The sequence below is a fragment of the Phyllostomus hastatus genome, unplaced genomic scaffold, assembly GCF_019186645.2.
Source record: "Phyllostomus hastatus isolate PE091 unplaced genomic scaffold, TTU_PhHast_1.1 phas_contig_348, whole genome shotgun sequence".
NCBI classification, from domain to species: Eukaryota; Metazoa; Chordata; class Mammalia; order Chiroptera; family Phyllostomidae; genus Phyllostomus; species Phyllostomus hastatus.
This window is the reverse complement of record NW_025333860.1, coordinates 977,548-1,005,052: the sequence shown is the minus strand read 5'-3', so window position 1 is coordinate 1,005,052 and position 27,505 is coordinate 977,548. Positions and strand designations below refer to the sequence as shown.

Sequence of the window (27,505 nt, the reverse complement as noted above, 5' to 3'; positions counted from 1 at the left end):
TGAAGGAATCAGCAAAGCTTCTCAGTTCATATAATAGTGAGCAGAAGGAAGAGAATCATGATGGAGCCAAAAGCAGGTGCCAGAGGGTTGCGGGATGAGTGGGGATGTTTAAGGACATCAGACACTCCACTCTCTCCAGACTGGAGATCTGAGGCGGAGAGCCTCGAGGCAGGGAAGCCAAGTTCTATTCTGCAATGGGGTGTGGAGAATAGTAATACTGTAATACCAGTAGCCAGTGCCCCCAAGCCCATCAGGAGGAAAACAAAGCACAGTTGATTTACTAAACACAGGAAAGGTTTCCCAGCTCCATGGCCATGGAGGCTGGCCCATGGTGAAGATACTGGCTTTGAAATGGCTCTGCCATGCCTCAAGTATACTCGGTGCATCTCAATTGCCGGCTTCTGTGCCTGAGCCCTGGAAAATCAGAGAAGGGTGGCAGCTTTGATCTTGGAAACCTGGAATGGGTGAATGAAAAGAGATTTTGCTGAAGCATTTCTTCCTGATTAGACTGTAGATGTAGGCTTTACAATATAATTCAACAATAAAAAAGTAATTAACCTCTAAAAATAAAGAAAGATTTTGCCCTTCATTGCCAACCCCTTGGGTCCCTACCAGTGGGCTTAATTCCCATCATTAGCAGGGCCTCATTGGGCCCTAGAGTTTGTTCTGCTGGACCTGTTAGCAGTCAGCCTATGGGCCCCGTGCCAGCAGCTGTATAGCTGAGGCTGCACTGAGCAAGACCCTTGCATTCATGGTCTACCCCCACTTGCCCGCCCCCTTTCCCTACAGCTGCTCAATGACCCCAGGCTGTTCTTTGGTTACCAAGCAACCCCGACTCAGGCCCCCCAACCTAGATTTCCCCTTCCCTGCTGTTCCCACCCCACCTTCAAAGTGTGCCTACTCTGCCTCCATCCCTGAAGCTTGCTACTGTCCTTCCAAGCTGTCAGCTAATCAGATGGGTTAACCCGCATGTGCTGAAGAGCTGTGGCTGGAAAAGAGGGGGATTCGAAACCAAACTAGGCAGCGGTTGCCTGGACACAGAGCCAGCGAAGCTTGCGAACTCAGCTCCGTCTCCCCTCCTTGCTGGAAGAGCTTGGCATTGGCTGTGTCCTGTGCTCACAGGCTGAGCCCCAGCTCCTTTTCCTCGCTGACTCTGACTGCTCCTAAGGCCTGCAGGAAAGGGAGAGATCTTTGCTGTCTCTGTGCCCCACTTGCCAGAGCACCAGTCTCACCAGGTCTGGATAGAGACCGTCCCACGGAACACAAGAAGTTGGGTGGGCCAGGCAATGGCTGTCTTGGTTAAGGGTCTTCTGCTGCAGGAGCTGTGTTACCTGTGGCTCCAGAGTGTCTGGCTCTGGGCTAAGCATTAAGTACCTGTGGGCAGAGCTAAGAAAAGGAGTCAGGCAAAGGCTCCATCTGGCAGGACCATCTGATAGCCAGACCCTGCCTTCTGCACACATTGGGTCCTTGTGTCCTTAGACTCCTAGCCCTCTTTCCCAGCCTGCCTCCACAGGCTGGGCTCTCCTCCCACTTGCTGAGTTTTCTTCCCACTCTTGAATCTTGCTGCCTTGACTGGCTGCTCGACCTTAAAGAAGGTACTTCCCCTCTCCATAAAATAAAGGGCTTGGACCCATCACTAATTCCTATCTGGCTCTGAGGCTCAGTGACCTCAATATCACCTGGTTGGTCCAAGGAAATTAGTACCCAAGCCAGAGTCCTCATCTCTAAGTTTTCTGGTCATTGTTCTTGTCACTTGGCCAGGAAACCTTCAGCTGCCTCGGTCTAGCCCCCACCTTCGGGACAGGCCCCCCGGCTCTACCCTACCTTCTGCTGCTGACACTCAGCCCCCTCCCATTGCAAAGTTGGATGCAGGATCCAAGCCAGTGAGCAGGGAGGACACTGTGCAAGGGGCCAGGCCAGCGCTTGGGGCAGGGGGCTGAGGAGCAGCAGTGTTAGGGTCCAGGGGATCCCTGGGGGAGAGTCAGAGCCCTGCCTGCCTGAGGTCACTGGTGGTCGGTTGTGGTCAGTTCCCTCTCCTGCCAGCTGTGGAATGTGAGGCCTGGGAGATATTTTGGCTGCTCTTAGAGCCATCCCCGCCCCATGGAACTCAGACCCTGCACACTCCATGCCATAACAATGACGACCACTTCCAATTGTTTCCTCACTGGAAAGGGGGAGGGGAGTGCTGTTAGAAAGGGGGGGGCTGGGGGAAATGCTTCTAGTGACAACAGTCCTTTCTAAATCCGGCTGGGGACTGGGCGCAGGTGGGGGTGGGGGCGCCCTGCTGCCCCATATATACAGCCCCTAACCAGGTCAGGCTCCACAGCTCTGCCCGGCACTCCGTTCTTTCTGCTCTCAGGTAGGAGCGCGGAGCTGGAAGCCTTCCTCTGGGATAAGAGGCCCCAGGTTTAGAAAAGGGCTTCTCTAGGAATAGCAAGCTGCAAGCAGGGCTTCATGCAGAATACTGGGTCTGGTAACTGAGCACACATGTTTAGGTCTAAACATGTGTATGTGCCATGGGGGGAGTGGGGGGTTCATGTATTACTGGGGGATGTCTGTATCCATGCAGATGAGACCAGAATTCAATAGAGGGGTGTGCATGTGTATGTGGTGTGTGTACATTCATGCATGATCTGACACATGGTGAGGGGGAGTATATACCTTACTACCTAAGATACAAAAATATCAAGCAGGAGACAGGTGTTTATGATCATGCCTGAGGACAAGTGGCCTCATTCTGCGGTAGGCACAGGGGAAGAGGATGGCAGAGAACGATCACTTAGGAAATGTGAGGTTTCCAATGTGTAACTACCCATGTCCACAAACATGGAGACACTTGTGTGCGCATCCAGGAGTCACAACTGCTGCAGTGTGTGTACACCCTGCAAAAGGAGTTTGCCGGCAGGTAGTGCGGCTGTTCCAGGTCTCTGTATACTTGACAGTGTATAGCGTGTGAGCCTATTTATGCTGTGCATATATTTAAGGGCACATCTATTACTGAGGCATAAGGGCACACTGGAAGGGGGTGTGTGCCGAGGTATGTGAAGAAAAGGAGTGTGTCTGGGTGAGACGTGAGCGGCGGGCACACATGTTTATTAAAGGATGTGTGGAACAAGTTTCGTTGTGTGATAGGTGTGTCTATGAGAGGATGCCCACAGGGACTCCCCTCTGAAAGTATCCACAAAGACTGACAGGGTGGAAGAGAACCGGCTTTTGAGTCATAAGACTAGGGTTCAAATCCTGGCTCCACCGCTTATTGCTATGTATTCTTAGACAAGCAAACCCTATAATCTTGATCTCCCCGTCTGTAGAATGGGGTGAGGATTGACTAAGAGAATGTGCATAAAATGCTTTGGAGGCTATACAACTCTGAACAAATGTGAGCATTTGTTGTTCATCAGGTGCCTCAAGGAAAGCAAGTTTCAGTAGATGGGTATAGGCAAGAGTGGGACCACCTCCCAGGAGCAGGAAGGGGGACCAGGGCTCAGGGCTGAGTTGATGTCAGGAAATCAGAATTAGTGTTCAGGGGATTAGAGGAACAGTGTGCTTGGAAAGCAAGAGAGGACAGGACCAAGGAAGCTGACTACCTCTTCCTATCTATTTGCATCCCTAGGGGAGGAGTGGGTAGGTGCTGAAGGGCAGAGCCAGGGAGCAGCAGGGAGGTGGCCCCAATACAGCCTTCACTCTCTCCAGGTCCCCTGCAGGTTTGAGACACTTTCCTCTCAGACATTTTTGAGAAGCCAAGGTAAGGAAAGCTGCAGATGGGGTGTGGGGGTGGATCGGGGGAGATGAGGAACTCTAGTTTCTGCATGGCCTTGGGGAGAATGTCTTGGTGAGCAGGAGTCCTTACTTGTGACTAGTGAGGGGGCCGGGGGAGGACAAGGGTCAGAGATGGATACAGTCAAATTCTTGCTCCCACGAGAAGCCTAGGACACTCCTCCCTTTTCCAGGAGAGCCCCAGGCTGAACAAAAGTCAGCCTCCCCTTCTGCCCAGACAAATTTTTGAGGCAGTCTCAGGTTAAGGGATAAGTTCAAGGGACAAGGGACTTGTCAGTGACCCCTCCTGACTCCTCAGCATGGTGCTAGACATTGGGGCTTCCAGTGTACAGGAGAGCAGAGGGGAGGAGAACCAGCTCCTTCTCTCGCCCACTGCAGGCGCAGCCATGGGTGATGCAGAGATGGCAGCGTTTGGGGCTGCCGCCCCCTTCCTGCGCAAGTCAGAGAAGGAGCGGCTAGAAGCCCAGACCAGGCCCTTTGACCTCAAGAAGGATGTCTTCGTGCCTGATGACAAGGAAGAGTTTGTCAAGGCCAAGATTGTGTCTCGAGAGGGTGGCAAAGTCACTGCTGAGACCGAGAATGGCAAGGTGGGTGGCAGGGCTAGTACAAGAAGCCACCCTGGACAAACCCCATACCTTGTGTGGACAGAGATGTGTGCCACCAGGGTCCACCCCACACAGACCTAAGGAAGGTCTAATTCTTCCTTCCTCTAGGTAGGGATCCAGATCCTCCAAATAGCCCTTCTCATTCCCAATATCTAGTGTTATCTTCTCTGTGATCCTGGGTCCTTCTCTCTCAAACACTGTTGTCCTGTCACTCTCCCGCCTCCTATCCCTGCTGAGGGAGGGCTGACAGTGGCTCTGCGTGTGGGCTGTTGCAGACGGTGACCGTGAAGGAAGACCAGGTGTTGCAGCAGAACCCGCCCAAGTTTGACAAGATTGAGGACATGGCCATGCTGACTTTTCTGCACGAGCCCGCTGTGCTCTACAACCTCAAGGAGCGTTATGCATCCTGGATGATCTATGTGAGCGCTCCACCTATGACATCCCTCTGAATCTGGTAGCTTCCTGGTCTGTGTGTATCTACCTTCTGGAGCCAAGAGTTTCTATTCTGTGTGCTCATGCAGTCTTGCACTCTGTCCTAGTTCCTACATTCTTGGGTCAGTTCTAATACCCTGGGTGCTGGCATTACTTAGATTTAGTGTATTCATAGATTTTCCTTTCTCTTCTTCCTTTTTTGGGATCTTTCTCTAACTCTAATGCCATCCTTCCCACTGGCAATTCACTCCTCTTTTTCTACCCCTAGACCTACTCCGGCCTCTTCTGCGTCACCATCAACCCCTACAAGTGGCTGCCGGTGTACAACGCCGAGGTGGTGGCTGCCTACCGGGGCAAGAAGAGGAGCGAGGCGCCGCCCCACATCTTCTCCATCTCTGACAATGCCTATCAGTACATGCTGACAGGTGACAGGCCCCAAGTGAAGGGTTTTTCTGGGGGCTCCACAGTAAGAGATGCACATGATGGCTCTCTTCCTCCTCCTGAGGGGTTTGGCAGCCGGGACAGGCCTGGAGAAGGGCAGAGGGTGGGGAGATGGGTGGGGGGATACCAAACAAGAGCATCATCCTACGTGGCTCCTGACTTTCCCTCCCCATTTCCTCCTCACAGACAGAGAAAACCAGTCCATCCTGATTACGTGAGTGTGGCTCCTACCCAGTTCCCTTCCAGAATCTCCCTGACCCCAGCCCCATCAAGACCCCCAGCTCCATCAGTGCCCTCAAGCCCTGTGCATAGCCCACTCTTTTCCTTCCACCTTCACACCAGCTCCTTTTCCTTCTCCTTCCTTTCCTCTTACCTTCTCTTTGCTCTCCCCCTTCCCTCTCTTATTTTCCCTCTCCAATCTCCTTCACCCAGTGTCCTCCCACTTATCATTTATCCCTAAGCTCAGTATCACCATGTTTTCTTCAACTCTTCTTTTTCTCCCACATTTCTTTCAGAAACCTTCCCTATTCTTCCAGTCCCAACCATTCTTATTCAAAATGTCCCAGGCCCATCTCTTCTGGTTGACTTTGCCCAACTAAAACTAGGTTCCAGCTGCCCAAACCCAGCACCTTCTTGTGCCATCTTTCTGGTTGCTACCCCTGACCCTGTGTATGTCAGAGTACAGCTATGTTTGGGGTACTTAGTACCTGTCAGCTGCCGGCAACAGGGTTCCCACTGTTGAGTAGGACCAGGCTTGTTGTCCTCAAGCAGTGTTTATGCACTGCCTAATGAGCCCCTGAATGTCCTGACAGCGGAGAATCCGGCGCCGGGAAGACAGTTAACACCAAGAGGGTCATTCAGTACTTTGCTGTTATCGCTGCCATTGGGGACCGCAGCAAGAAGGACCAGAACCCAAGCAAGGTAGGCCTATTATCCCCCAAAGTCCCATGCTGCAAAAAGGGAAGAGAACCCTCTCACCTGCCATCTTCCTGACCTCTGCAGGGCACCCTGGAGGACCAGATCATCCAGGCCAACCCTGCTCTGGAGGCCTTCGGCAACGCCAAGACTGTCAGGAATGACAACTCCTCCCGTTTTGTAAGTGATCCCTGACCTTGGACTTGGGATTTGGGCTGGTCAAGAGATGGCATCAAATATGAGCTTTCCCTTAACTCATTAATCCTCCATCTCTCCAGGGAAAATTCATTCGAATCCATTTTGGGGCAACTGGAAAGTTGGCATCTGCTGACATAGAGACCTGTGAGTGCCATGAGTCTTCTAGGGCTCAGCCTCAGCTCATTTTTGTTCTATCCATTTCTCTCTCTCTCTCTCTCGCCTTTCTCTGGGTCTCCAGACCTCAGTCTCTCTCCCTCTATCTCAATGTGTCTGTGGCATTAGGTCTGTATATCCATCTCTCTCTGAGACTTCCTCTGGTTTTTCTCCATCGCTGTCTCTGCAGGTCTGTGTCTTTCTCTGAGACTAAATCTATCCTGCTGGGACTTTGCCTCCATCCCTACCTCTGTGTATCTGTGTATGAGTCTCTCACTCTTTCTCTCCTCCTCTCCCTCTGCCTTTTGCTTGCTACATTTATCATTCATTTCTGCTTCCTTGTACCTAAATCCAACAACCTTTTCTTTCTCTCTTTCTTCTCCCCTACTGTTTACAGACCTTCTGGAAAAATCCAGAGTTATTTTCCAGCTGAAATCAGAGAGAGATTATCATATTTTCTACCAAATCCTGTCTAATAAAAAACCTGAGCTTCTGGGTGAGTCAGAGCTACCAACAGAGACCAACTATCTCCATGGCAACCTGGTCCCTTCTGTTTGCTGCTGCTTGTTGGCATGCACTGGGTTTAGGGTACTCTGTATTCAGATCTGGGGGCTGTGGAGCCACATTAAGCCCTGTTTTGTGCTCCTCTACAGGCCCTGTGCTGTGGCAAGCTGCCCAGTGAGAGCCAGGGGTTTGTGCCACATCCTAACCACATCTTCTTCCCGTAGACATGCTGCTGATCACCAACAACCCCTATGATTATGCATTCATCTCCCAAGGAGAGACCACTGTGGCTTCAATTGATGACTCTGAGGAGCTCATGGCCACTGATGTAAGTGTGTAATGACCCAGTCCAGAGGTGAGGGTATTGGTGGTAAGGGGCAAATGGGCATTCTGCTGGCCCAGTAATAGTGGCTGTGTGTTGTTCATAGTGGTATAGACCTCCCTAAAAGACAGCATGTCCCTATGGTCAGGGTTGTGCTAGGGTATGGGTGTGATGAGACAGGGCTGGCAGGTATTTGATGTTCAATCAAACCAGAGAGGACTGAAAGCCATGGGACAGAGAAGCAGACAAGCCAAGAAATAAGGCATCACTAAGGAAAGGAGGGAAGAAAGGGTCCTGATGATTCCATGAGCTGGGCAAGCTGTTAGGCAAACACCAGCTAGGGACAGATATGGAAGGTCCAGGCAGGGAAGCAAGTGTGGGGCTTAGAGAAGGAGAAACAGTAGGAAACATGCGTGGGTAACCCAGAGGTTCCCCAGAGGACAGATGTGACCCCTGAAGCTGGGGCCGAGGCAGTCTGCCCTCTGTGTTGATACCTCTCATCTTTGTTTTGGAGTCACCACTGGGTATGGGAATCTCAGAACTCACAGAGTTTTCTCTCCAACTGAAAAGAGATCTCTCTTACCTGCCATATTTCCTTTCCTGTGATCCACCAATATGGGGCCTTATTACAGAATGCCTTTGATGTGCTGGGCTTCACTCCAGAGGAGAAGAGCTCCATTTACAAGCTGACAGGCGCCATCATGCACTTCGGAAACATGAAGTTCAAACAGAAGCAGCGGGAGGAGCAAGCTGAGCCAGACGGCACTGAAGGTGGGAGTCTGGGATGCTAGGAGCAGCTGCAGAGTCACTGAAGGCTGCCTCTGCAGGGGAGTTACCTCTTTATCAACTTTGCCACCTGCCCTTTCCTTCTAGAGGCTGATAAGTCTGCCTACCTCATGGGGTTGAACTCAGCTGACCTGCTCAAGGGGTTGTGCCACCCTCGGGTGAAAGTGGGCAATGAATATGTCACCAAGGGGCAGAATGTCCAGCAGGTGGGTCATCTTCAGAAAAGAAATGGTGGTGAAAACTTGCATGGCGCAGTGGGGGCTTTGAAATTCACTCTTCCCAGTGAATCTGCTCACCTGGGTCTCTCCCCTACCTTCCAGGTGGCATATGCCATTGGGGCACTGGCCAAGGCAGTGTATGAAAAGATGTTCAACTGGATGGTGACTCGGATCAACGCCAGTCTGGAGACCAAGCAGCCACGCCAGTACTTCATTGGTGTCCTGGACATTGCTGGCTTCGAGATCTTCGATGTGAGTGGGGAGTAGGGAGAACAATAATGCACTCATTGGCACATGTAACAGGATGGCCATCAGCCAGTGCCAGGAAGGCAGTGGGCTTCAGCAGTGATGGAGGCAGTCACCATCCTGCCTTTGGGGGCATTCCCTCCCGGCTCTGATAGGGAAGAAGACCAGCCACACACTTCATGGGGCTGGACACAGCCCTGAGCTGAGCCCACTGGCCACTCAGACACCTGCCTACCTGACCTGGCTCCACCCTCATTCCCCCTGCAGTTCAACAGCTTTGAGCAGCTCTGCATCAACTTCACCAACGAGAAGCTGCAGCAGTTCTTCAACCACCACATGTTCGTGCTGGAGCAGGAGGAGTATAAGAAGGAGGGCATCGAGTGGGAGTTTATCGACTTCGGCATGGACCTGCAGGCCTGCATCGACCTCATCGAGAAGGTGCTGCCTTAGCCTCACCTAAACTCTCCACTCACACTCATCTGAATGCCCCAGTCAAAATAGCATCCCCATCTCTTCTGAGGAGCAGAATCTGGATAACAGAAGAATCTGGAGCCCTAGTTTCCAGAGCTCTGTGTTGTCCCAGCCACCCAGTACAGGGTGACATCTGGAAAAGCTGAGTTCCCAGGGGCTTGAGAGTAGACAGACAGAGGACAGGCACCACCAAGACAGCCTCCCACACCAGTGTGGTTAGTCACCCTGTCTTACCCATCCAAGGAGCAGAAAGTTTGAGGGTGGTGGTGGGGAATTGTAAGAGTGCCCCTATTTTCAACCCCACCATCTCAGGGATCTGGGTGATGAGTGATATGTAAAGCACCTATGGCATCCGCATTCCCAGACTTGCACAAAGGTCCCTCTGAAATAAAAATCTTCCACTTTGGGAAGGCTTAAACAGCTGTCAGTCAGTAGGTAACTGTATTCAAATCTGAGCCTAATACCTTAATGCCCAAAGGGGCATCTCCATAGGCAAATATTGACCCTAGAGCAGGATCTGTCTCCATCTGTATGAGGCATTCTCAGTGATGCTCTCCCCTCCACCCTCAGCCCATGGGCATCATGTCCATCCTGGAGGAAGAATGCATGTTCCCCAAGGCCACTGACATGACCTTCAAAGCCAAGCTGTATGACAACCACCTGGGCAAGTCCAACAACTTCCAGAAGCCACGCAATGTCAAGGGGAAGCAGGAAGCTCACTTCTCCCTGATCCACTATGCTGGCACTGTGGACTACAACATCATAGGCTGGCTGCAGAAGAACAAAGACCCACTCAATGAGACGGTGGTGGGCCTGTACCAGAAGTCATCCCTCAAGCTGCTCAGCAACTTGTTTGCCAATTATGCTGGGGCTGATACACGTAAGTAGAGACTGGGAACCAGGGGGCTAAGAAAGAAGGTTTCTGCCCTGCATCTGATGCAGGTCAATTGCAACACCCCACCATTTCCATGTCAGGCTGTGCCCAAGGTTTACAGGCTCATTGAGATAGAATTGGATGGAGAAACTGAGGCAACCACAGTGAAAACCCTCCCCTGGAGGCCAGATGCCATCAAGGATGTGAACTGGAGGCTATAACTCTTCAGCCATGCCCTGACCTCCCCACACACCCACTTATGCCCCTTTTCTTGATTCTCCTTCCCACAGCTGTTGATAAGGGCAAAGGCAAGGCCAAAAAAGGCTCGTCCTTTCAGACTGTGTCAGCTCTGCACAGGGTAAGTGTGAGAGCCCAGCCCCAGCCCAGCATGGCTCCTTCCTTGCCTTGTTCATCCTGATCCCTCCCATCCCCATTCCATTTGTGATCCCACTCTTCATCTTCTCATCTCTTCCTTTCCATCCTCTTTTCCTTCATTTGCTGGCCTCTTACCTTACTGAGGTCCCCTCTCACCTCCTTTCTTCCCCTCCTGCCTTCCATCCTCTCTCTTTCCCCATGCCTTCATCTAACATTCCTTTATTCTCATTAGCTCTTAGCCTTCACTCCATCTCTCTTTCTCATTCTCCCTCTCCTTTCTCATTCTTACTTCTCTTAATTTTACTTTCTTTATTTTTCCCTCATGTTTTTTGGGTCATAGGAAAATCTGAACAAGCTAATGACCAACTTGCGCTCCACACATCCCCACTTTGTGCGTTGCATCATCCCCAATGAGACCAAGTCTCCAGGTGAGCTGCAGACCTCAGGACCAGCTCACTGCCAAGACTCACTGCCCAAGAACAGGGCCTTCTGAGTCATCTCCTAATCTCCCACCACAGTGCTTTCCAAATCACATTCGTCTCTTGTCCCCCATGAGGTCTCATAGACCATCCCCTGCCCTAGTGCTACCTTACATTTGGAATGTGTAACTCAGGGCAATGTGTAAGGCACTTTGATGGACATTACCTCATTAGTGCCATACAACTCCCATTGAAACTTATAAGGATTGCTTATCCCTTTTTGATTGATAAGGAGATGGAGGTTCAGGGGCCTGGGTTTAAGGCTTGTCTCTGTTCTGATCCACTTGGCAATCTTGGTCAAGTCCCTTAGTCTCTCTGGGCTTAGTTTATTCTCTAGAAAAATGGAATATATCTGCTCTGGCTACCCTGTGACAATAGGCATTAACAATATAAAAAATGTGAAAAATTTTGATTATTCTTATAAGCTATAAAAAAATGAAAAGAAATTAAGGGTCATTATAAACTGGCCTGCTAAGGCTACCAGCTTTTAAGTGGCAGAGGCAGGATCAGAACTAGGACACCTGGCACTTGGTCCAGTGTTCTCCCCACACACTCCTCTCCCCTCTCCACTGCTGCAGGGGTGATGGACAACCCCCTGGTCATGCACCAGCTGCGCTGCAATGGAGTGCTAGAGGGCATTCGCATCTGCAGAAAAGGCTTCCCCAACCGCATCCTCTATGGGGACTTCCGGCAGAGGTGGGTACAGGATGCCCCAGGGCTCAGGGGACAGGGGAAGCCCAGGCAGCCTTGGTGAGGAGGGGAGTCTGCAGGTGGCCCCAGATTCTGTGGGCAGAGTGGATCAGTGCAGCCATGGGTGACTCCGGGCACCTCCTTCCCAGGTACCGTATCCTAAACCCATCAGCCATCCCTGAAGGGCAGTTCATCGACAGCAGAAAAGGAGCAGAGAAGCTGCTGGGCTCCCTGGACATTGACCACAACCAGTACAAGTTCGGCCACACCAAGGTGAGTCTAGAGCTCCATGGGGTGGAATTGCAAGGTGTGCAGCCATCATGAGTGGAGCAGCTGGGAGTTTGGAAGACAGACCCCTGATTCCTGGCTCCCTGTGTCAACCCAAAGGCTGGAAGCCAGGCTTCCTTTCTGTCTTGTCTTTCACACTTCACTCCCAGGTGTAGGATGAGCAGGTGATGGGTCCCCTGGGAGCTCAGCCTGGGTCTCCCACCCTCTTCCTTCATCCTAGATACCCTTCTCTGAGGCTGTGGTGCCCTTGGTTCTCCCCCTTGCCACAGGTGTTCTTCAAGGCGGGGCTGCTGGGGCTGCTAGAAGAGATGCGAGATGAGAGGCTGAGCCGCATCATCACCCGCATCCAGGCCCAGTCCCGTGGTGTGCTTTCCAGAATAGAGTTCAAGAAGTTGGTGGAACGCAGGTGGGAGATCTCAAAAGGAGGTTGCCAACCTGAGGCACAGGGTGGTTCAGGGGTGGTGTCAGGAGGAAAAGCTCACGGGATCTTCAAACAATGAAATCAGCAGGAATGTCTCATAGGGACAGAGGGTGGACCTCATGGTCAGAAATGGGATGGATGAGAGAAAGGGCTTAGGAGTCAGGGCCTCCTAGCGCCCTCTAGGAAGGAAGGAGGAAGGACCTCTCACCACCACTCTCGCTGGGCCCCTGCAGAGACTCCTTGCTGATAATCCAGTGGAACATTCGTGCCTTCATGGGAGTCAAGAACTGGCCCTGGATGAAGCTGTACTTCAAGATCAAGCCCCTGCTGAAGAGTGCAGAGACAGAGAAGGAGATGGCCAACATGAAGGAGGAGTTTGGGCGCCTCAAAGAGGCCCTGGAGAAGTCAGAGGCTCGCCGGAAAGAGCTGGAGGAGAAGATGGTGTCTCTGCTGCAGGAGAAGAATGACCTACAGCTCCAAGTGCAGGCGGTGAGGCTCTGGGCAGCTGTTGGCTCTTCCACCCAGCTCTACCTGTACCCTGGACCTCCCTACCCAGGGTCTCTTCATCTTGTCCCCTCTCAAGCAGAGGACTCTGGAATCAGTATTTTCAAAGACTTCCAAAGAGGCCCTTTGAGAGAAGGAAAGGGAAGGGGCATGGGGGAGAATTAACTTTTAAAACACAGGCTTTTCACCTGGGTTCATCCTGGATCCACAGCTCAATAATTTTGTGACTTTGGGCAAACTATGCATTATCTTTGAATCTCAATTTCCTCATCCTTAAAGCTGCCCATGTCACTACATTGTAAATATATAAATTTATGTGTATTTATGTAGTTCCCTCCCTTCAATGGAGGGGCCCAGAGGAAGAGGGCCAGATAAAGAGACTTCTGATTTCCTTTCCTCTGTTCCCATCCCCCAATGCTCCCATTACATTGCACTGAAATTCTTCTCCTCCCATCCTTCTGAGATTCTTCTCAGAGGGGGGTTGTTCTGCAGCTCCTATAGTGAAGGCTGAGCCTCTCCCTCCTTCCACCTGCTATAGCAGAGACCCCACCTACTGAAAAACCTCCCCTCTGTGTCTCACCTTCAGGAACAAGACAACTTGGCTGATGCAGAGGAACGCTGTGACCAGCTGATCAAGAACAAGATCCAGCTGGAGGCCAAGGTGAAGGAGATGACTGAGAGGATGGAAGATGAGGAGGAGATGAATGCTGAACTCACTGCCAAGAAGCGCAAACTGGAAGATGAGTGCTCTGAGCTCAAGAAGGACATTGATGACCTGGAGCTGACACTGGCCAAGGTGGAGAAAGAGAAGCACGCAACAGAGAACAAGGTGAGGGAAGCTCTCTCTCTGGTTTCAGCCTGGGTCTCCTCAGGATTCAAAGACCACACTGACCTTAACAAATGCCAAGCCTCTCAGGGGATCCTGATAGCAGTGTTGTCCTTGGCACTGGAGATCTCCATAGATGTCTCCAGGCTGGTGACCTTTGACCCTAAAAGGGGATGGGGTTCTTGGTTGACAGGTGAAGAACCTGACAGAGGAGATGGCTGGGCTGGATGAGATCATTGTTAAGTTGACCAAGGAGAAGAAAGCTCTGCAGGAGGCCCACCAGCAGGCCCTGGATGACCTCCAGGCTGAAGAAGACAAGGTCAACACCCTGACCAAGGCTAAAGTCAAGCTGGAGCAGCAGGTGGACGATGTGAGTAGATTGTCACAAGGCCTAGATATACATGTCCATCTGTGCTTGTGTGTGTGTGTTCATGGGGTGGTATGGAGAATGCTCACTTTCCTAAAACCTTTCTAGAAGGGAGCTGGGGAATCGAAAAGGGGGAGGGTGATCAAATGTGAGTTATGTAGATCATCTCACTGATATGATCAACAGTTGAGGTGGGCTTCCTTATTTCAATTTAGGTTCAAGTCTGAAGATCACTACCTTCAACCACAGGATTTAGAGGGTTATCTCATAAGAACATGATACATTTCTCTGGGAATTTTTGAGGCTCCTCAAGGAGGATCTTCAGACTTCTAATATTTTAGGCAGTCTCTGGTCCTCAGGGATCATTTTTCTGCACAGATAGTTCTTTGTGCATGTCTCTGTTGACTCACTTATTACTCTGACTTACCATTATTAAAGTATCTATTATTGAAGCCCACATCCATAACACTGTGGGCTGCCTTTTGGCAGAAACTTGGATTTATTCAATTTTGTTTCTGCAGTGCCTAGCATGGTCCCTGAAACCCAGTAGGTGCTTATAAGATGCAGAATGAATAAATGTAGCTTAGGTATTCTGTCTCATAGTCATTCATTCAATCATTTATCAGTTACTGAGCATCCCCACATGCTAGGCACTCTCACAGCTCCCTGGTAACATTGGGACTTCTCTGGGGAAGCTTTCCCAAGTACTGGACATCTCTTGGGATCCCCCAACCCCAAAGTGACTAAGCTTTTAAACCACCAACTCAAGATCTTGTCCTCACGAAGCACATCGGTCCTTCTCTCCACCAGCTGGAAGGGTCCCTGGAGCAGGAGAAGAAAGTGCGCATGGACCTGGAACGAGCAAAGCGGAAGCTGGAGGGTGACCTGAAACTGACCCAGGAGAGCATCATGGACCTGGAGAATGACAAGCAGCAGCTGGATGAGCGGCTGAAAAAGTAATATGTTTCCCTCCCTGCTGCCTTTTATCCTCCCCAGCCCAGCACCCTGTTCTGTGGATGACAGTCTAAGCTGACCCAAGACCTCCATCCTCAGAGGCAACAGCCTCATGCAGCTTCAATAAGTGGGTGCAAAATTGTGGTTAAAGCCTCTAGAAAGAATGCTTTCCTCCCTATAACATGCACTTCAGGGCCCAGCCGTCCTCGCTGGCAAAGAGTCTAACTTGAATCCTTCAAGCTCTTTCTTTCTTTTGGGCACTTAAAAGGGGCAGAAAATAACAGCTTGCCCCCTTTACACACAAGTCTTTTTGGAGACCAGCTGTTAATGTGGAAGAAGGCTCCACGAAGCAGCCTCTCAAGAACGGTCTTTTAGGTCCTTCACAGAGAGCCTAGAGCACAGAGAAATGGGTCAGCCATAACACTTGAGCAGTGCAGAGTCTGGGCCATGTCTTTTGTTCTGATGAACTTGTGGTTCTAATCCCTATTGCAAGTCCTTCCAAAATGTATAGTTCCACTTTGCAACTTGGTAAACAGTGAACCTGCAGAACATATGTAGATACTCAAGGATCCTCTGGTACTTTACACTCAGTCCTTTGAAAGGCTCTGAGAATCATCATGATCCATATCCTCGCCGGGCTATGTCCGCCCAGGAGACTTCACACTTCCCCAGGCACAGTGTTTGTGGAACGAGTGAGTATGTGATCTCACTGATCCTCAAACCACCTTTAAAGGATGGTATTTTTGGCTCCAATTTACCAAAGGGGAAACAAAGGGTCAGAAAGATAAACCAAATTCAAAGTAAGAGTGTCCGAAGTGAAGACCATTGGAGCTAAAAAGGGTCCTTGAAAGAGTCAGACCAACCCCCTCATTTTACAGACCAAAAAGGGAGAGTCCCTCAGAGCCCAGGTCCTGTCACTCCACCTGCACTGCTTTTCCCATTACATTTCCTGCTGGGCTTCCGTCCTTCAGCAGGTGGGCCCTCCATCAGCCCTGGAAGCTGTTTTTCTGATGAAATCCTGCTGTTCATTTGTTTTGTTACCATTTCCAACTACTGATGGACTCTCCTAGAGTCCAAACGGCCTCCTTATCCTCACCCTCCCTCCTTCCCCACAGGAAGGACTTTGAGCTGAATGCCCTTAATGCAAAAATTGAGGATGAGCAGGCCCTGGGCAGTCAGCTGCAGAAGAAGATTAAAGAGCTTCAGGTAAAGTCTGGGATGCCCAGGATGGGTACTGGACTTCCTCGACCAGTTCTCAGCTTCCCAACCCCTCCTGCAGTCTGTCCTCTCCCCAGCATTATAGGCGATTGCTATGGGCCCATGAAGGGGGACACTAAGCTATCATAGTTCAACCATGGAACAACTTCATGAGGGACTTGGTGATCCAAGGATGATGTAGGAAGAGACCTTGCAAAGTTCACAGGTCTGGGGGACAGAAATCTTGGCTTCCTATTTCAGCTCTGGACTAGCTAATGACAGTGGGAGAGCCCACTCCAGATCTCTGGGCCTCCATGTCCTCCCGTTACCTGGTAGTTTTAAGGTCCCTTCAGCCTTGATGGTCTGTGACTTTGGTTCTTACTTCTAGAGCAAACACTGTTAGGTCTTTAGTTGCCTGGTCAGACAAGCACATCCCTTTCATTCTAACTTTTATTATTTTTCCCACCAAACTGTTTTAACTATCCCTAGAGGACAGGCCTCTTTGTCTCTCTTCAAGAGCAAGCTTCAACCACTTTCCTTGCAGTAAACAGAATGTAAATGTTCTGGCCTGAAGGAAGGCTAACTCTGATGCCCAAACCATCTCCCCCAAGCCGTTTTCTTTCTATACCTCCACTGGTAGAACTAAACTGACTTGCTGTTCCAGACGGGCTGGGGGCCTTCCAAAGTAGGGGGAGTGGGTTCTGATGGAGAGTTCCAGGCAATGGGTCTGAGCCCTTAGTGTCCCGGCCCAGGCACGCATTGAGGAGCTGGAGGAAGAGCTGGAGGCCGAGCGCACTGCCAGAGCCAAGGTGGAGAAGCTGCGCTCAGACCTGTCCCGGGAGCTGGAGGAGATCAGTGAGCGCCTGGAAGAGGCTGGCGGGGCCACATCTGTACAGATTGAGATGAACAAGAAGCGTGAGGCTGAGTTCCAGAAGATGAGGAGGGACCTGGAGGAGGCCACACTGCAGCACGAGGCCACAGCAGCGGCCCTGCGCAAGAAGCATGCTGACAGTGTGGCCGAGCTGAGCGAGCAGATTGACAACCTGCAGCGTGTGAAACAGAAGCTGGAGAAGGAGAAGAGTGAGTTCAAGCTGGAGCTGGACGATGTCACTTCCAACATGGAGCAGATCATCAAGGCCAAGGTGCTTAGCCTGTGCTTAGCCTCTTCCCTCCTCCAATTCCCTCCACCCACCTCCACATTCTGCCCATGTCTCCTCTTCTCTTCTTTGGTGGCTGTTTTCTACTTTCCTTCTTCTACCGAGTTCTCTGATCTCTCCTTCCTTCCATGCTTTCCCTCTTCCTTCTCCTTTAATTGTTCCCAGTACACCCCTGAAAGTGCCCCCCACAACCATCATATGACTCTCCTTCCTCTCTTAGGCTAACCTGGAGAAAATGTGCCGTACCTTGGAAGACCAGATGAATGAGCACCGGAGCAAAGCTGAGGAGACCCAGCGTTCTGTCAATGACCTCACAAGCCAGCGGGCCAAGCTACAGACTGAGAATGGTGAGCATCACCGGACCCTTGGGTAGACACACACACATACCTCTCTAGAGAATGGGGCCTGAGGGTTAGGAGAGGGGTTGGGGACGAGAGGAATGCCTGGCCTTTAAGAGTTGGATGTGCCTTCGTACCTTTCCAGGTGAGCTGTCCCGACAGCTGGATGAGAAGGAGGCGCTGATCTCCCAGCTAACCCGAGGAAAGCTCACCTACACTCAGCAGCTGGAGGACCTCAAGAGGCAGCTGGAGGAGGAGGTTAAGGTGAGGTCTAGACTCAGGCCACTGGCCCCCTGCCAGGAGCATAGTGGTTAGCCTTATATCCACATCATTTCCTTTTCCCAGACTGGGGTGGCTATTCGTCCATTATTCTCCCAGAATTCCAAAAGGAATAATAGCCTAGACCCTACCACATGCCTCTTAACTCTAATCCCTGGGCTGAGGCTTTCTGCTGCCATTCCTGGAAGGCTGTGGGGGAGGCCAGAGCCTAAGGGTGCCCCTGGGTCCTAGATTAGCAAGGCAATTTGAAACTAGAGAAAGAAATTCACTGAAGCCTATTCCTAGAATTTTGCTGGGCTCATGAAAAAGGGGAAAGAATGTGGCTTTTTGAAAAGGCCAGGCCTCAAATTCTAACCTGCCTCTTAGAGCCTGGTGATCTTGGGGAAATCACCTAACCTCTCTGAGCCTCTGCCTCCTGCCTTCAAAAGGGGTGAAGATGATAATGCCTGCTGCAGTGAGGAACACAGGGGTGACGGGCATGAAGCTTCCTGGAAATAGTGCAGTGCTGCATGGGCAGACTTTCTTATTAGTATTCAGTAAACCATTCCTGGTCCACTGGGGATTTAGAGATAGGTGAGCCATGGAAAGGCTATTGAAAGTAGGGTGAGGAGATGGGCAAGGCCTGGCATTGCTTTGTGAAGAAAGCCGAGCCCACTCTTGGTGTTCACCTCCCCAGGCGAAGAACGCCCTGGCCCACGCATTGCAGTCAGCCCGGCACGACTGTGATCTGCTCAGGGAGCAGTATGAGGAGGAGACAGAGGCCAAGGCCGAGCTGCAGCGTGTCCTGTCCAAGGCCAACTCAGAAGTGGCCCAGTGGAGGACCAAGTATGAGACGGACGCCATCCAGCGGACAGAGGAGCTGGAGGAGGCCAAGTGAGTCCCAGGCAGCCAGCCTCTGGCTGGGGCCCGGATGCAGACAGGACTAGTCAACTGGCCACAGGGGATGGATGCTTAGCTAAGTTTTGACAACACAGGAGGACCCTACCCTGGCTCCATCTCCTTCTCCTCTCAGGGAAGCTTTTTGCTCGCGTTATGTTTCTCATCCGAATATAAGACGAACAAAAGGTTTGTCTGAGGGCAGAGTGCTCCCACCTGGAGCAGGGTGCTGTGCGGGGGAGGTGGGGTGGCCTGTGAAAGCTCATATGCCCTCTATATCTGCAGCCTAAAGGCTGGCCCAGGGTTAGAGGGATGTCACCCAGAAGGCCCCCCTGGGTTCTGTGGTTCTTCATACCTTGCCACCAAAACTCTCTGCCTGCTCAGTTCTCCTCCCCCTGGGGCCCATCTTCAGGCATCTCCCACACACTTCTGAATTTTCAAGTATTGTTTTCCAGAAGACTCATGTCATTTCCTCTTGTCCAAATCCACACTCTCCATCTTCCCCATCCTCTCCCCTACCCCCTACCTCTGGGGCAGGAAGAAGCTGGCCCAGCGGCTGCAGGATGCTGAGGAGGCCGTGGAGGCTGTCAATGCCAAGTGCTCATCACTGGAGAAAACCAAACACAGGCTGCAAAATGAGATTGAGGACCTGATGGTGGATGTGGAGCGCTCCAATGCAGCCGCCGCGGCCCTGGACAAGAAGCAGAGGAACTTTGACAAGGTGGGTCCTGGTGGGGGCTGCAGCCAGGGGGGCAGGGCAGGGGTACCTGCATCAGTGTGAAGCCAGGAACATCCTCCTTGGAGGCAGGGAGAAGGCGAGGGGCCTGGGCAGCCCCCTGGAGGTGGGGCAGGACTGCACACTGAGCCCCAACCCTGTCCCCGCAGATCCTGGCTGAATGGAAGCAGAAGTATGAGGAGTCGCAGTCGGAACTGGAGTCCTCACAGAAGGAGGCTCGCTCCCTCAGCACTGAGCTCTTCAAGCTCAAGAATGCCTACGAGGAGTCCTTGGAGCACCTGGAGACCTTCAAGAGGGAAAACAAGAACCTTCAAGGTGTGCTGAGGCCTGAGGCTGGGGAGGGGTGGGAAGAATGCCTCCTTCTGGAGCACACAGGACCTCTGAGAGGGATGCCCTCCCCAGTGGACCAGGGCAGCCTCTAACTGAGTCGTTTGGCCCCTCCCACAGAGGAGATCTCTGATCTGACTGAGCAGCTGGGTTCCAGTGGAAAGAGCATCCATGAGCTGGAGAAGATCCGCAAGCAGCTGGATGCAGAGAAGCTGGAGTTGCAGTCAGCCCTGGAGGAGGCGGAGGTGTGTGTGGGGTCGGGGGGAGGTAGAGCTCTAGGCTGTAATCCTTGTTGTTGTCTCCCTTTTGTCTGATTTGTTCACTGTTACATCCGCAGAGCTTAGAAGAGTGCCTGGCACATACTAGGCAATCAACAAATATTGTGGAATGAATGAACAGGTCACTCAGTTTACTTTGCACAAACATTTTACCTATTACATCTTAGAAAAGACTTCCTGTTTTCACTCTCCTCCCCTTTCCACCTCTGCCTCCCTCTTTCAGATTTTCACATTCTGTGCCTGATTGCATTTGTTTCCTTGGTAACATCTTCCTCTTCATTTTCCTCTTTATCTGTATTGCTAGCTCTTCTCTGAGGCCTGAATCACCTTCTATTAGGCCTATTTTTTTCCTTTAAATTCTCTTTTCTTCTTCCTCTTGATGTTTCTTTGACTGAACCACTTACGCCACTCTTGAATTCACTTTGTATCCGTAACTCATGGACAGACCCCTGCCCTCACCACGTGCTGTGACTCTCTGCCTCAACCCCCTTTCCCTCGCCCCTCTCCCAGGCCTCCCTGGAGCATGAGGAGGGCAAGATCCTTCGGGCCCAGCTGGAGTTCAACCAGATCAAGGCAGAGATGGAGCGGAAGCTGGCTGAGAAGGACGAGGAGATGGAGCAGGCCAAGCGCAACCACCTGCGAGTGGTGGACTCGCTGCAGACCTCCCTGGATGCAGAGACACGCAGTCGCAATGAGGCCCTGCGTGTAAAGAAGAAGATGGAGGGTGACCTCAATGAGATGGAGATCCAGCTCAGCCATGCCAACCGCATGGCTGCTGAGGCCCAGAAGCAACTCAAGAACCTCCAGAGCTTGCTGAAGGTACATGGTGACTGTTGGGAGCAGGAAGCCAGCTCCCCAGAGAGGAGATGGCCTCCACGTGGCCAAGTTGGGTGGTGGTGTCCCATCACCGCTCCAGATCCCTCCTGCTCCAGGGCCATTGCACAGACAACCCACAGGCTCCTCCTGAGCCACCACAGTGGGCTCCCCATTGGCATCCAGTTCAGTGTAACAACTTTCTGATGGGCCCAGAGGTCAGCTGCCTCTCTCATGCCCAACCTCCTGATTCACAGGACACTCAGATCCAGCTGGATGACTCAATCCGGGCTAATGATGACCTGAAAGAAAACATTGCCATTGTGGAGCGGCGCAACAACCTGCTGCAGGCTGAGCTGGAGGAGCTGAGGTCTGTGGTGGAGCAGACGGAGAGGTCCCGGAAGCTGGCTGAGCAGGAGCTGATTGAGACCAGCGAGCGGGTGCAGCTACTGCACTCCCAGGTGAGCGGTTCTCCTGGGCATTCCTGGAGTCAAGCACAAGCTGCAGGACCCAGCAGGTGAGGTTTGGAAGCCAGTCATGGATTCTCAGTGCTCTACCCACTCCTGCCCTCAGAACACCAGCCTCCTCAACCAGAAGAAGAAGATGGAGGCAGACCTGTCACAGCTTCAGACTGAAGTGGAGGAGGCGGTGCAGGAGTGCAGGAACGCCGAGGAGAAGGCCAAGAAAGCCATCACAGATGTAAGTGCCACAACCCCGCCCACCTGCTCCAGACCAGTGTCTCCCTGCTGGGCCGTGAGTGTGAGAGGACTCAGCCACACCCCGTCTCACTTCTCTCCTGCCCACAGGCCGCCATGATGGCGGAGGAGCTGAAGAAGGAGCAGGACACCAGCGCCCACCTGGAGCGCATGAAGAAGAACATGGAGCAGACCATTAAGGACCTGCAGCACCGGCTGGGACGAGGCTGAGCAGATCGCCCTCAAGGGTGGCAAGAAGCAGCTGCAGAAGCTGGAGGCCCGGGTGCGGGAGCTGGAGAACGAGCTGGAGGCCGAGCAGAAGCGCAACGCAGAGTCGATCAAGGGCATGAGGAAGAGTGAGCGCCGCATCAAGGAGCTCACCTACCAGGTGGGGCTGGTGGCTGCTCTGGGGCAGGGTCCTCTGCATTATGGCCTGAAGCCAGGGTGACGACCATCCAAGAGGAATGAAGTGTTCTCTGTGAGCTTCTTCCAGGGCAAAGGGTGGAAGTGTAACCCCTGGAAGCCCATTTTGACATCACTGACTCTGTCCTACCCTCAGTGTTTCCTGGCACAGAGGCCAGTCCCTGAGACTCCTGGCTGAGAGCTTTACCTCAGCATTCACCCTCAGCCTGTCCGCTGGGGACACACACAGAACTCCAGCCAGAGCTCAGCCTGCACAGTGTTACCAGAAAGCAAGTATGTGGCCAAGCTTTAGCCTGGCACCATCACCACCAAAATACATCAAAAGCATGCCAAAGCCATTCAGACAAATCACAAAACTTTTCAGTTATGCCAGGAGATACAGACTTTAGCTTTCCATGGTGTTTTCTAGAATAGATTCTCACTTAGATTTTGTTTCTGTCCAATCCAGAAAGTCACCACCCCTCTATGCACATTTTTCCTTAATCTCGATCAAGTCTATGTCATTTCCCTGCAGCCCAGGAGATCCCATCACACCTGTAGTCCCAGAGCCACTGCCAGGGCCTGCTGGGTTCCAGAACTGTGAAGTTTGTCCTCTGGGGGGTCCCAAGACCTCCAAGGGCCTGCTCCCCAAAACAGTACACACACACAATTTTCCTCGCACTTTCTAGAGTCCTATCAGCTCCCTAGACCTTTTCCTGAAACATACCAGCAAAAATATTTATACTTCTTTGGGCCAGATGAAAAATTATAAGGATAACCCAAGTGTTTGGTGAGGATCGGAAAGTAGAGTAAAAATGCCCAGTGAGGGAATGGGGCATGCCTCCTATGACTGTGCGGTCCTCACTCCTGACCACCTCTGACCCCCAGACAGAAGAGGACAGGAAGAACCTGCTGAGGCTGCAGGACCTGGTAGACAAGCTGCAGCTGAAGGTCAAGGCCTACAAGCGCCAGGCCGAGGAGGCGGTGAGTGACCTTGCTGCGGACTGAGCCTGGCGGAAGGACAGGGGAGCCAGTGCTCAGGTTGGGAGGCTGAGAACCCCAGGCCCCCTCTCACCTCATTCTCCCCCCAAACCCTCACAGGAGGAGCAGGCCAACACCAACCTGTCCAAGTTCCGCAAAGTGCAGCACGAGCTGGATGAGGCGGAGGAGCGGGCGGACATTGCTGAGTCCCAGGTCAACAAGCTGCGGGCCAAGAGCCGTGACATTGGCACCAAGGTGGGTTCCCTACCCCCAGGCAATGTTAGTGGTCCCCACAGAGGTGAGCCCCCATCAGTGCCCAGACTCAGCCCCCAATACAAGGATGCCTTCTCTTTATTCATCCTCCACAACTGAACTCCAAGGCCCTAGAGGGCAAGGTGATTCTGTCCTCTGTGATTTCTAAGGTTCTTTCAGCTCTCACTTTCAATCATTTTGCAAATCTCAGCCTTAGGGTAATCAGCAACCCTAGAAAACCCTACTTTGTATATCTACCCAGTATGCTCCAGTTCCTCCCAGCTGCTGGGCTCCTCTTCTCTTTCACCTCGTTTTGACCTACAACCTTGCAAGGCAAACTTAAAGTGGACAGGCCAAAGCACCCCTTGTCCTCACCCACACAACTCCCTCTGGTGGACCCCAGAGCCCTACCACCCAGAACGTGTCCTCCACACTGATCCCTGGGACACATCTCCCACCATCACAGGGCCCCTGTCAGACCACACAGCAGTCCTCCACCCCACTGAGGGCCCTGTCTCCCCTTTGTTTCCTGTGCCAATCCCTACCCAACTCCCACCTTTCCAGAGCTAAGTTGGACTTTATTTCCTTTCAAAGGGCTTGAATGAAGAGTAGCTTCGCCACAGCTTCTTGATCTGCTCAGCCCTGAGGGTACCAACAGAGTTCCAGTCCTAGAACCTATAAAACAGCCTTTTTGGGGGAAGCAGAATAAAGCAATTTCCCCCGATGTGAAATCCTACCTCTGGACTCTTCTTCACTGCCTGCCAGCCACAAGGACACGCATACTGGGATGGACACAGGAGTGAGGGGAGGAAGGGCAGCTTCACAGGCTGGACCAAGGAGGCCTCCCCGGGGTGTCTGTGAGGCTCTGAGCATCCCCAGTGCAATGATGCCTGTGTTCCCCTTCACCTCCTCCTCAGAAGCTGACACCTCTCCTCCCAGCCCTCTCCCTGGCTCACAGACACTCAAAGTTAAAGAGATTTAGGGGAAACTCTTAAGACTTGCCTAGAGCATGCGAGCCACTCTGCTGTGGACAGACATCCCAGCTCTGATCAATGCTACCCCACCACCATCAACAACAACACCAAGGCTGGGCTGGGCGGAGGAGGGTTAGTGTGTAGGATATACTATGAGGTGTGACCCACTTGGACAGGTAGGGTAATGAGCCCCAAGCCCAGTCAAAGAGGGTCTCTGAGAGGGCACAAGGACTTAAAGCTGTAGCCCACCACCCTTCCCAACAGCCATCACTGTCTCCAACCTCCCCCAGAGGCCAGGCCCCTCTCCCCACCTCACCAGGAGAACTATACCCTTAGCCCACCTTCCATCCTGGCCCCTCCATCCAAGGGGCTACTTTCTTCTCCCTCATTTCTTCCACTATAATTTCTTTTCACAAGACCCTCTTCATCTGAGTTTGCTGGAAGGTGGGGACTCTTTGGTCCATTTATGACAGGCTATCTCTAAAGGAAGCAGGCAGATGAGGGACTGGGAAGAGACATGTGTGAACCAGACTCTGAGGGGAAAAGGAGGAAGGGACAGGTCACTGAAGGGCTGGGAGGAAAAAGCAAGCCCCACTCCAGTGAAACCAGCCCAGGCCCCTGGAGTCACTGCCACACCTGGGCTGCTTAGCAAGGCCTGGGACTATGGGACCATAGAGGGCAGGGGCTCAAGAGGCAATGGGACCGTTGGCCTCCTGTTGAGACTCCTGAAGCCTTGGTTCACCCCTGAACTGAATCTCCCCAAGCCTACCACACATAGCCACTCCCAGCCAAGATCCCGCTCCACCCCCCACTCTGACCCTGAGCTTTGAATGCAACAGTCAGAGTGAGGGCAAGATACCATCCCAGGACTGAGGGATGCCAGTGTTAGATTACAGGAGGGGAAGAGACAGGGGATAAAGGGAGAAGGAAAGGAAAAAGGAAAGACCTGAGGAAAGAGAGAGGGAGAGAGCTCAAGAAACTGGGGCACAGGAGGACCAGGGAAACCAACAAAGAGAAAAGATACAGGAAGTGAGGAGAAAAGGTCCACGGTCCCTCCCACCTTTCTCCTCATACCTTTCTCCATTCTCCCACCCTAGGACCACTTCTTTTCCTAGGAAGGACTTGGACAGCAATGAGGAAATCAGTAGGGAAAAGAGAGGGACACACTTGAGAAGAGAGATGCAGGGGACACCCAAAGAACCTAAGTTCCTGAAGCAGAAGACAGTGGGATCTGGATGCTGAGAGAATGGCAGGCAATAGCAGGTGTGAGAGAGAACTGGCAGCTGAACCACAGGAGAGGAGGGTGCTAAGAGGGGATGGAAGAGGAGAAGGGAGGATGAACCTTGGATAGAGGAGCTGGAAGAGCTGACGGGGGTGATCTTGGACCTAAGAAAGAATCCTGGGTCACCTTCAGATGCAAGGAAAATCAGGAAAGCCGAGAACAGTGAGATTAGAAAGAGGTCAACAAAGACCCTGGAGCAAGATGTGGAAGCAGAGATGAGACAGGCAGAAGGACAAGCAGAGATCAGTGTCAAAGAAAGCAGAGACTCATGAAAACATAGGCATTTCAGACCCCTAGATGGACAGAAACATGGCACAGGCCAAGTCTGACTTTGAGAAAGGGAACCAGGCATAGGGAAGGGATTGTCAGACTCAGAGACAGACAAAGATACAGGGAACCAGGCAAAGAGAGGCGACTTGGTGCCAAGGACGCTGGACTTACCTCTTTATCCCCTCACCTGTGTCAGGAGCCTCCATCCGTGCCCTCACACTCTAGGACTTCCAGCAGAATTAGGAGCTGCTTTGGAAGGAGCTGAGGGAGGATGGAGAGCATGTGTGGGTATGAGAGCCAGGGGAGTGGAAGGGGCCTAGGAAAGGAAGAGGAGGGCAAACCAGACCACAGAGGGGCAGAGCCCTGGAACAAAATTAGCCCCTTCCCTCCTCCTCCTTCCATAGGACACAGCAGGAACTGTCTGCCACCCTTCACCCGTCTCTCCACCTACATCGAATCTGGCATGCTCAGAACACAGGGTTCCCTAAGGACAAAGCCTAGTCTTTGTCACCTGGACCTGACCTAGCCCGACCTGGTGTTCTCAGCCCCTTATCTTGTCCCCAGAGCAATGGGAACCAGGCATGAGGCACTGAGCCAGGACTAACCCCCCAGTTTGCACAATGGGGCCTCAAATGACCTAGAGCTGGGGACAGGTGGCCTGTATTCCCTGGGGTAACAATTTGACATATGCACCTGCAGGAGATGGGAATGTGGGCTTGACTCACAAGACATCGGATATAGGATACAAGTCGTCTGGAGACAGATGTATATTCCTGAGTCTGATAATGGGGCAGTGGAGGGCCCTAGGGAGTTGGGGACCTTGAGAGAGAAACCTCATATTTAATGGAAAACTCTCCTACCCAGAGAAGCTGACCCCTGTCTGTCCTACCCACCTCCACACTCTAGAGCTATATTGAGAGGTGAGAGTAGATGGGGTGGAGGGGGGAGAGGGGGGAGCTGGGAGAGTATTCTTGGGTGTGACGGTGTAGGGGAAAGCCAGAGCAGGGGAGTCTGGCTTTGTTTCCTGAACACAATGTCCACTTAGTCATAACAGTCACGGCTGCTGAAGACCTGACACCTACTGCATTTGAGAGGTGGCATCAGTGGAGGCTGGGGAGGGAGACCTTGAGGGCCTGGGGCACTTGGGGACACCATGAAGAAGGGCATGTGAATATGAACCCCACTGGGTTGGAAGGGGCACCAGAGTTCTACCTGGGAAGGGGTGGCAGACTACAGAGCTCCACCCGCACCCCCACCCCAGGTAACAAAGAGCAAAAGGCCCAACTGTTGTAAATCTCCAGGCCTGCCAGGCCTCGGCCAGCTTCAGCAGCACCTGCACTCTCTGGCAGTCCAGAGAGGTGGAAGGGGGAAGCCCCCCACCCCTACCCCTCTTCCCTCAGGCCCCAGGGATTAATGCCTCCTTGCTGCCCCCCACCAGGAGCAAAGGGTGTTGGGGGAGACAATGTATGTGTGCAAATGTGTGTATCTGTGCATAACAGCAAGTAGGATAATTTGCAAGATTAAGCTTATAAGTGTGAAAATTCTGCATATGTGTGGCTAAGCATGGGTGTGGACATGTGGTGGTCAAGCTTATATATAAGGGTCCTGGACTGTTGGTCTGGATACAGATCTGCTGTGGTGGTATGAGGAAACCCCCTTTCCCCTGTTTGAGAGGTTGGATGGTGGGCAATGTATCAGGAGCATGAGGGGAGGGCTTGGGGGCTCCAGATATGTCCCTGAGGCAGCACAGCCTCAAGTCTCCAGGACACCTGCATGAAAACTTGGGGAACAGAAGGTAACAA

At 52.3% G+C, this 27,505-nt stretch overlaps 1 protein-coding gene and 1 long non-coding RNA gene across 2 annotated transcripts; one reads left to right on the top strand and one right to left on the bottom strand.

Moving 5' to 3' along the window:
* On the bottom strand, positions 1-26,012 carry LOC123820491. Its single transcript, XR_006785978.1, has 3 exons — positions 25,875-26,012; positions 5,164-5,341; positions 1-455 (listed from the first exon to the last, which is right to left on the bottom strand). It is a non-coding gene; the product is annotated as an uncharacterized LOC123820491 (long non-coding RNA).
* On the top strand, positions 4,149-23,908 carry LOC123820490 (myosin-7-like). Its single transcript, XM_045841244.1, is given in 39 exon segments — positions 4,149-4,364; positions 4,658-4,801; positions 5,083-5,239; positions 5,442-5,469; positions 6,068-6,176; positions 6,258-6,350; positions 6,449-6,512; positions 6,919-7,017; positions 7,250-7,353; positions 7,980-8,118; positions 8,221-8,339; positions 8,454-8,603; positions 8,865-9,035; positions 9,639-9,948; positions 10,233-10,300; positions 10,658-10,745; positions 11,375-11,492; positions 11,636-11,759; positions 12,044-12,180; positions 12,429-12,684; positions 13,286-13,528; positions 13,719-13,895; positions 14,703-14,848; positions 15,962-16,052; positions 16,796-17,185; positions 17,421-17,547; positions 17,684-17,802; positions 18,494-18,690; positions 19,231-19,414; positions 19,579-19,744; positions 19,877-20,001; positions 20,545-20,853; positions 21,105-21,308; positions 21,421-21,546; positions 21,654-21,761; positions 21,763-21,930; positions 22,833-22,928; positions 23,046-23,180; positions 23,772-23,908. Coding segments are annotated over 39 exon segments (5,808 nt in total). The 5' UTR covers positions 4,149-4,163; the 3' UTR covers positions 23,790-23,908.
* Positions 26,013-27,505: the final 1,493 nt, after the last annotated feature.